The sequence below is a fragment of the Platalea leucorodia genome (assembly GCF_965183815.1).
Source record: "Platalea leucorodia genome assembly, chromosome: 20".
In the NCBI taxonomy this organism is placed as follows: Eukaryota; Metazoa; Chordata; class Aves; order Pelecaniformes; family Threskiornithidae; genus Platalea; species Platalea leucorodia.
In genome coordinates, this window is record NC_138842.1 from 994,097 (window position 1) to 1,003,864 (window position 9,768).

Sequence of the window (9,768 nt, forward strand, 5' to 3'; positions counted from 1 at the left end):
AGCATGCACAGAGCGTGCAGGGAGACCGTGCACGGAGTGTGAGAAAAGAGCATACCTGAAGCTTGCAAGAGGGCACGCACAGAGCATGCAAAGAGAGCATTTGCATAGGGCATGCATGGAACATGCAGCGAGCGTGCAAAGAGCATGAGGAAAGAGCGCGTGTGCAGTGCTTGCAGAGGGCGTGCAGGAGTGTGCATGGGGCGTGTGAACAGAGCATGCACGAAGCACGCAGCTAAGACAGCACATGGAGCATGCACGAGCGCGCGGGGAGCACGCGCACAGCACGCCGAGCGAGCACACCTGCGCCCGGCGTGTGCAAGAGCGCCGTGCCCACCCGCTGCAACCCGCAGACCCGTGCACGGCGCTGCACGGAGCGGGGGGGGGGGGGTGCGCTAGCATGCAAGCTCGCCCAAGTGCGCAGGCAGGAGGCCTAAACGGGGGGCTCCCTCCTCCCCCCCCCCAGCTCCCCAGCTGCACCGTCCCCTAAACATGGGCTTGAACCCCTGGCCCGAGCGCTGCCCCTCCGCCGTGCCTGGATTTTCTGTGAAAATCCCCCGGTTTTGGGGCGCGCGCCGGCGCCTCTCCCCCAGGCCTTCCCAGGAAATAGGTTTAGGATGAAAACCGGAGAGCGGCCGGCCAAGCGAGCCGGGCCCCGGGGCACCCGGGGTGGGTGCCGGGGCACCCCGGGGTGCTCAGGGTGCGCTACTAACCAATAAACTAAACGTACTACCCGGCCAGCGGCGGCACCCTTGGGTGTCTTTGTGGGACAGGGTGCCCCCACCCGGGGTGGTGGGGGGACACACAAGAGGTGAGTGGCAGCTGAGAACGGACAAGCTTGACGCACCTGGCTGGCACCCAAATTTAAGCTTGCGGAGCCTGGGAGAACTTGGACCGTTCACTCTGGTCCCTACTGATGGCGTCTCCAGCCGAGAGCTCGCTTCTTCTTAATTTGTCTTCCCCTGAACATGGTGGGGGTGGGGGGGGAATTTCTTCCGATTAATTAAATTCATTAACTGCCAGCGTCCCCAGCTCTGCTGCCTCTGGATGCTGCCGGCATCACCGTGCCCGGGCGCTCCCACCGCCATGGCTCTGCTGAGCTGTTTGTGTCCATCCCCGCCCCCGCCCCCCATCACTTCCCATCCCCCCCGTGTCCGGCTATTGTCCCCCCCCATCCGGTAGCCGGATCCAGTCCCGGTGCTGACGGGGAGTGACCGGGATTTAGGGAGGAAGCTGGCCAGGGCCGGCATGGCGGGCGGCTGGGCAACGGCGCTGGGCTTGGGGCTCTGCCTCACCGCACTGCGCCGCGGAGGTGAGTGCGGCCCCCGGGGGGGCAAAATACCCTTAACTCTGCCCGCTGCCCCCACCGGGGCTGAGACCGTGCCCGCTCAGCGCACCCACCGGCCTCCATGTCACCCCACAGGCTGCCACCCCGCCGGCGCAGCCACGGCGCCCCAAACCGCAGCTGGTAAGGACACCCCGTGGGGATGATGTGGGTGGAGGGGGACCCCAAAAAATCCTGTCCCCCCCCTACCCACAGTGTCCCCTCCCCACCGCAGCGCTGCGGGACAATTTCCGCCTGCAGCCGGGTGATTTGGTGGCCACGGCGGGACAAGCGTTGGAGCTGGATTGCGTGCCGCCCTCGGGGCACCCCGAACCCCGCGTCACCTGGAAGAAGGATGGGGTGACCTTAGACTTGACTGGTGACCGGTATGTGGTCACCAACGGGAAGTTGCGGGTGGCACCGGCGCAACGGAGTGACTCCGGGCTCTACGTCTGCGTGGCGGCCAACGCGGCGGGCGAGAGGGAGAGCCGGGGCGCCCACGTCTCCGTCCTGGGTAAGCCGAGGGTCTCCCATGGGTGGTGGACGCATCATGCCCAGCCTCGGTGCCACGGCCTCGATGTCCCCCCGCAGAGAAGCCGACCATCGTGCGGCGCCCAGCTGATGCCGTGGCGGTGGCCGGCAGCACCGTGGAGCTGGGCTGTGGCGCCCAAGGTGACCCGGCGCCGCGGGTGCAGTGGCACAAGGAGCACGGGGACCTGCCCTGGGGCAGGTAGGTGGTGGCAGGGTGGAGGTGTCCCATCCCCAGGGTGGGGTGGTGACGGGGCTGATGGAGAGCTGGTGACCCGCAGGCACGAGGTGGACCGGGAGCACACGTTGCGCCTCTACACCGTGATGCCCGCCGACACCGGCACCTACGTGTGTACAGCACAGAGCCAGCTGGGCACCGCCGCCGCCACCGCCCGCCTCCGCGTGGAGGGTCAGTGGTGGGACCTCCACGGGCACCCAGGGCCATCTGGGGGTTCATGCAAGGGGGGCCATCTAACAGGATCCATCTAATGGGGTTCATCCAAGGGGGTCCTCCAAGAGGCGTCCATCCAAGGGGAGTCTATCCAACGGGGGTCCAACCAAGGGGGTCCATCCAAGGTGGTCACCCAAGGGAAGTCTATCCAAGGGGAATCCATCCAAGAGGGGTCCATCCAAGGAGGTCATCCAAGGGGAGTCCATCTATGGGGGTCCATCCAAGGGCATCCAGCCAAGGAGGTCCATCAAAAAAGGGTCCATCCAACTGAGTCATCTAAGGGGGTCCATTCAAGGAAGGTCCATCAAAGGGGGTACTTCCGCAGGGGGATCCATCTCAGGAGGTCCATCTAAAGGCATCCACCCAACAGGGTACACCCAAGGGGTCCACCCAAGTATGTCCATGTAAGGGGACCCATCTAAGGGCAGGCATGCAGGTGGGGGTCCATCCAAGGGGATCCATTCAAGAGAGTCCATCTAAAGGCGATCCATCCAAGTGGGTTCCTCCAAGGGGATCTATTTAAGGGGACCCGTCCAAGGTGGGGTGTCCATTAAAGGGGGATCCAACAAGAGGTATCCATCCAAAGGGTCCATCTAAGAGGGATGCATCAATAGGGGTCTATCACGGGGTCCATCAAAGGAGGTCTATCCAAGACAGATCCATCAAAGGGTGTCTGTCCATCCAAGAGGCGTCCATCCAAGGGATCCATTTGAGTGGGTCCTTCCAAGGAGACATCAGGGTCTCCAGGCATGGGTATCTGGGGTGGGTGCCTGGGCAGGTGCTGGAGGACCTTGCTCCTGCCCAGCGCTGCTGTCAGCCTCCCTCTGCCCCACAGACCGGCTGCCGACGGGCCGGCGGGAGGCTGCACCCCGGGACCTGCTGGCCATGAGGTTGCACCTGGACAACGGCACGGCGCTGCCCACGGCCGCCGTCCAGCTTCGCTGGCGGGTTGGTGTGATGCCAGGACGTCCTCACCGGTGGGGTGGGATGGGACATAGGGATGAGGTCAGAGCTCCATCCCCATGTCCCATCTGCGTCCCACCATGCCTCATAACCCTTCCCATCCCCTCCAGATGCTGACGCCGGCGCTGGCGCCGGAGGGCTACGTGGTGCTGTACCGCTGCCTGCTCCCTGCCAGCACCTCCTGGGTCCAACACGATGCAGGCAGGGAGCTCAGCGCCGTCATCCCCGCGCTCCGCAGGGGCTACAAGTACGAGTTCAAGGTCCGACCCTACGCTGGAGGGACCCAGGGCTTGGACAGCAACATCAGGCACCTCTGGATACCCGAGGAAGGTCTGCTGGGCGTGAGGTGGCCCCAGGGATGCCCAGGTGAAGGATGGGGGGGTCGGCTGGGGGTCCCGGTGGTCTCAACACCCCTGTCCCGGCAGTACCAAGCGCGGCGCCCCAGCACGTCACCGTGGGCCAGACCGAGATGGGGAACGGCACCGTGGTCGTGAGCTGGGAGCCACCTCCTCCTGAGGCCCATAATGGCATCATTCAGGGCTACAAGGTTTGGGGGGATGGGGTGGGGGGAGCCTGGGGGGCTTCTGGCCAAGGAGGGTCCATCCAAGAGGTCTGTCCAAGGGGGATCCATCCGAGGAGGGAGCCTTTCAAAGGTGGGGGGGCTATCCAAGGGGGGGGGCACCCAAGAACTCCATCCAAAAGGGGTGCATATAAGGGGTCCATCCAAGAGGGATCTCAACAAGGGGATTCATCCAAGGGGTCCAACCAAGGTGGGGGTCCATCCCAGGAGATCCATCTAAGCGGGGAATGCATCCAAGGAGGTCCATCCAAGGGGTCAGTCTAAGGAATGGGGTCATCCAAGTGGATCTAACCCAAGGGGGTCCATCCAAGGGGGTTCAACCTAAGGGGGTCATCCAAGGGGTCTGTCCAAGAGGGATCCATCAATGGGGGTCCACCAAGGGGACTCATCTAAGGGGGCCCATACAAGGGGGTTCATCCAAGGGGGTCCATGCAAAGAGGTCCATCCAAGAGGGATCCATCAGTGGGGGTTCATCTAAGGGGGTCCATCCAAGGAGGTCGATCCAAGGGGCGTTCATCCAAGGGGGTCCATGCAAAGGGGTCCATCCAAGGAAGGTCCATCAAGGGGATTCATCTAAGGGGGCTCCTCCTCTTGGTGCGTACCAGGTCTGGTCAATGGGCGAGGGCTGGCAGCGCCCCACCAACAGGACAGTGGATGGAGGCACCCGCCACCTGGAAACCCTCCTCCCAAGCCCCGGGGCCGAATTCTGCGTCCAGGTGGCGGCTTTCAACAGCGCGGGGCTGGGGGTCCCCAGCAATGCCACCTGCAGTGTCCTGGGTAGGGGACGGGGAGCGAGGTGGGGTGAAGGCAGGGGGTCAAGGTGGTGACACAGGGGTGACGCTGGTGGGGCCTTTGCAGGGCTGACGGCAGGGAGCAATGGGGTGGTGCGGACGCTGCAGCAGCCCGCTGTCATCGCAGCCGCCGGCTCGCTGCTCTGGTTGGCCTTGCTCGCCCTCCTCCTCCTCCTCTGCCAGCGCCGTGCCAGCCAGGACGCTGCGGCTCGCCGCAGGTGAGCGGCTGTGGGGTGAGGGATATGGGGGGTCCCCAGCCTGGTGGGGACGGGACACCCTGATGCCACCCCTTGCCCTGCAGGCTGGTGGCTGGTGACTCGCCGTGGCTCAGTGGACCCTGGAAACCCAGCTGTGCCCCCCAAAACCTCAGCAGTAGCAGCAGCCTCAGTAGCCGGCTCCTGGGCAGCGACGGCAGGGACCCCCACCCCTCCAGTGAGCCCCAGGGCTGGGACCCCCCCAGAGCCATGGGACCCCCACCCCTCCAGTGAGCCCCAGGGCTGGGACACCCCCACCCCCAATGCCATGGGACCCCCACCCCTCCAGTGAGCCCCAGGGCTGGGCCCCCCCCCAGTGCCATGGGACCCCCACCCCGTGCCATGGGACCCCCCTGCAGGGCGCTCTGTGACCTCCACCTAGAGCCATGGGACCCTCAGCCATCCCAATGAGACCCCCACATGATGCCATGGGACCCCCACCCCATCCCTTGGGACCCCCACCCAGCTCATGGGACCCCTCACCCTCCGCCCTGGGACCCCCACCCAGTGCCTGGGATCCCCCCAGAGTGCTATGGGATGTGCAAAGGGTGCCCGATACCCCCACCCTATGCCTGGGACCCCCGCCTGGGTGCCCCCCATTGCCATGGGACCCTCTCTGCAGGCAGCAGGGACCTGGGGACGGACAGAGCCAAGGACAGAGGGGACAAGGGACACCCGGCTCAGCACCCGTGGGTGCCCTGACCTCTCTAACCCCTCCAGCCCTGTCCTTGGAGCCGCCGAGCCTCGGCCCCCCCACGCCTCCCAACCGCAGCAGCCTTCGCAGGGGGCACCCACCGCCCCTTGGGGACAGCGGGTGCTGCGGCGGGGGGCACCCCGGGGTGCACACCTCGCCCAGCACCCCGAACCCAGCACCCTGGGAGCACATCCGCAAGAGAGGTGGGTGTGGGGGGAACATGGGGGGACACGGGGGACACCGGGGAGGTGGCTCATGGCTCTGTGTCCCCCCACCACATGCAGAGCTGCACCAAGTGCACAGCACCCCGGTGCTCACGGGTGGCCCTGGCCACGTCCCCGTCACCGGGAGTGGAGGTGAGTGGGGGACGGATTTTGGGCTGGCAGCCGGGTGGCCTCAGCGAAGAGGACACAATGGTGACACCGCCACCGCCGTGCTGGCCGGAGGGGACCCGCAGCAGGTGCCGGTCTTCAGCTCCCCAAAACCACGGCGGGGCAGTGCCTCGCTGGCCTCCGGTGTCACCGGGTCACCAGTGACACCCCCGAGGCCACCCCATGCCTGGCACCCGCCGGTGACCCGGTAAGTCTGGGTGTCCCCACCCTGGGAACAAAGATGGGTGCCCCACACCCCAACCCTGTGCTGCAAAAGCCACCGTGTCCCTTGCACCTGCAGGTCCCCGGCCACCGCGTGCCCCAGGGACATGTCCCCGGTCACCAGGCGCCCCAAGGACATGTCCTTGGTCACTGGGATCCCCAGGGACACATCTCCGGCCACCCGGCGCCCCAGGGACACATCTGTGGTCACTGAGAGCCCCAGGGATGTGTCACCAGTCACCGGGCGCCCCAGGGACATGTCCCTGGTCACTGAGCACCCCAAGGACATGTTCCTGGCCACCAGGCATCCCAAGAACCCATCACCAGCCACCAGGCACCAGAGGGACACAATCTCGGCCACCAGGCACCCTGAGGACACGTCCATGGTCACCAGGTGCCCCAGGGACGTGTCCCCGATCACCAGGCACCCCGAGGAGATGTCCCCAGTCCCCAGTCACCACAGGGACAGGTTCCTGGGCAGCAGGTACCCCAAGGACATGTCCCCAGCCACCAGCCACGCCAGGGACCCATCACCGGTGACCAAGCACCAGAGGGACATGTCACCAGCCACCAGGCACCCCAAGAACACGTCCCCAGCCAGTGGACACCCAAGGGACACATCCCCCGTCACTAAGCTCCCCAAGGAGAAGCCCCCAGCCACCGGCCACCGCAGGGACACATTCCTGGCCACCAGGTACCCCAACATGTCCCTGGCCACCAAGTGCCCCAGGGACCCATCAGAGGCACACCAGGCACCCAAGGGACACATTTCTGGCCACCAGATACCAAAAGGATGTGTCACCGGCCACCAGGTATCCAAAGGACACGTCCCCAGACACCAGGTACCCCAGGGACACGTCCCCCATCACCAGGCACCCTGAGGAGATGTCCCCAGCCACCGGTCACTGCAAGGACACGTTCTTAGTCACCAGGTACCCCAAGGACGTGTCCCCAGACACCAGGTGCCCCAGGGATCCATCACCGGTGACCAGGCACCCAAGGGACATGTTCCTGATCGCCAGGTACCCTGAGGACATGTCAGCAGCTACCAGGCACCCCAGGGACACAGCATCCCCAGCCACCGGGCACCCAAGGGACACATCCCCAGTCACCAGGCACCCTGAAGAGACGTCCCCAGTCACTGGTCACCAGAGGGACATGTTCTTGGGCAACAGGTACCCCAAGGGCATGTCCCTGGTCACCAGGTACCTCAAGGACATGTTCCTAGCCACCAGGCACCCCAGAGACCCATCACTGGCGACCAGGCACCCAAGGGACATGTTCCTGTCCACCAGGTACCCCAAGGACACGTCCCCGGCCACCAGGTACCGAAGGGACAGGTCCCTGGTCACCGGACGCCTCTCGCCATCATTCAGCGATGGAGTCCTCACGCCGCAGCAGGTGGCCGAGGACCTGGAGATGGACCAGGGCACCACCTGCCCCAGGTACGCCCCATCCCCCAGGACACCACCGTGGTGGTGGCTGCATCCCCCCGTGCCAGCAACGCCCCTGACGTGTCCCCCGCAGCCCCCCGGCACCGGCCACGCCGCGGTCCTTCTCACCGCCACACACCTACGGCTACATCTATGGGCCACCAGCCTCTGAGCTGGGCGAGGAGGAGGAGGAGGAAGAGGAGGAGGAAGAGCGGCCAGCGACGAGGGGCTCGCCGGGGGGATCGCTGCTGAACGGCTGGGGATCTGTCTCAGAGGACAACTTCGCCAGCGCCCGCTGCAGCTTGGTGAGCTCCTGCGATGGCTCCTTCCTCCTGGATGCCAGCTTTGCCCGGGCGCTGGCTGTGGCCGTCGATGGCCTCTGCTTCAGCCTCGAGGACACCGATGGGGGCTACGGGGGTGAGTGACGTGTCCGCGGACATCCCCTCTGACCCCATGCATCATCACCTCCCCGGGGGACGTGGCCCCATCGTGACACCATGGTGACACCACCATCTCCTGCCTTGCCCCCGGCAGGTCCCTCACCACCGCCATCACCCTTGGAGAGGGTCATCTCGCCCAGCGTCCCCATCTTCACTTGGGACTGGGGGACAGCACTGGGAGTCCCACGGAGAGCTGGGACGGAGGCGGCCACAGGCATCCCGCAGCACGGTGAGCGGTGCCCTGATGCCGGGGTGATGGCACTGGGGGCGGTGTGGGATGTCACCCGTTGCAGGGTGCTGGAAAATGTCCCCTTTTCTTTCCAGGTGGCTGCGGGACAGGGAGTGGCAGCCCCTGGGCCAGGGGGGGTGGCGAGCCGAGGACAGCAGGGACAGGAGTGTGGCGGTCCCCAGGGTGTAGGACACGGCAAGGCCAGAGTCCCCTCGGCTCAGCTAAACTCCAGCTTTATTAAGCGGTTCCCCAAAAAGGGGCTCTTTGCTAGCAAAAGCCACCCACAAAGGCTGGGTGGCACAAAGGCGGGTGGGTGTCCCTCCTTCTCCAGCGTCCTTGCTCCTCCCCAAGTGTCCCCATCCCTCCTCAGTGTCCCCACCCCTCCCCGAATTCCTCATCCCTCCCCAGCATCCTCATCCTCCCCAAGCGTACTCATCCCCTCCAAGTGTCCTCGTCCCTCCCGAGTATCCTCCTTCCCCAGCATCCTTGTCCCCCAACCATCCTCATCCAGCCCGAGCACTGTTGTCCACCCCAAGTGTCCTTGTCCATCCCCAGGGTCATTGTCCCCCCAACCGTCCTCATCCCCATTGACCGTTCTCATTCCTTCTGACTGCCCTCGTCCTTCCTGACCGTCCATGTCCTTCCTCAGCATCCTTGTCCCACCTTGACCATCCTTGGCTCTCCCAAGTGTCCTCATCCCTCCCAAGCCACCTTGTCCTTCCTGAATGTCCTTGTGCCCCTTCCGAGTGTCCTCGTCCCTCCTAACCATCCTCATCCCCAGGATCTTTATCCCTCCTGAGCATCCTCATCCTTCCCCAACTGTCCTCTCCCCCTCCCAAGTCTCCTCGTCCCTCCCCACCATCCTCATCCCCCTACAACCGTCCTCCTTGTCCCTCCCTACTGTCCTTGTCCCTCCCAAGCAACCTTGTCTTTCCCAAGTGTCCTCTTCCCCCCAGCAATCCTCAACCCCTGGGCATCCTCGTCCTTCCCCAGTGTCCTCATTCCCCCAGCACCCTCATCCCTCCGCAGTGTCCTTGTCCTTGTCCCTCCCATGTATGCTCGTCCCTCAAACTGTCCTCATCCCTTCCAACCATCCTCATCCCTCCTGGCCATCCTTGTCCCTCCCCAGTGTCCTTGTTCCTCCCAACTGCCCTTGTCCCCAGGGTCCTCACCCCACTTGAGCATCCTCTGCATCCCTCCCCAGCGTCCTAGTCCCTCCCCAGCATCCTCATCCCTCGTGACTGTCCTTGGCCCCCCCAAGCATCCTCATCCTTCCTCAGGCATCCTCATCCCTCCCAATTGTCCTTGTCCCCAGGGTCCTCATCCCTCCCGAGCATCCTTGTCCCTCCCAAGCGTACTTGTCCATCCTGACTGTCCTTGTCCCCCCCTCGAGCATCCTCGTCCCCACCTCACACTGCCACCCACCGGTTGCTGGCTCTGTGCAACCCTATTTACATGGTGCCACTCAGAAATTAAAGACCATCCCCCCCC

The 9,768-nt window shown here is 64.8% G+C and overlaps 1 protein-coding gene across 1 annotated transcript; it reads left to right on the forward strand.

Moving 5' to 3' along the window:
• The first annotated feature begins 1,207 nt into the window (after window positions 1–1,207).
• ROBO4 (roundabout guidance receptor 4) lies at window positions 1,208–9,749 on the forward strand. Its single transcript, XM_082330858.1, is given in 20 exon segments — window positions 1,208–1,309; window positions 1,421–1,465; window positions 1,557–1,835; window positions 1,913–2,051; window positions 2,131–2,258; window positions 3,136–3,248; window positions 3,374–3,593; window positions 3,689–3,810; window positions 4,449–4,620; window positions 4,702–4,852; window positions 4,936–5,066; window positions 5,609–5,785; window positions 5,867–6,161; window positions 6,255–6,869; window positions 6,958–7,350; window positions 7,471–7,620; window positions 7,703–8,025; window positions 8,143–8,277; window positions 8,373–8,410; window positions 8,413–9,749. Coding segments are annotated over 20 exon segments (3,744 nt in total). The 5' UTR covers window positions 1,208–1,245; the 3' UTR covers window positions 8,467–9,749.
• The last annotated feature ends 19 nt before the right edge of the window (window positions 9,750–9,768 follow it).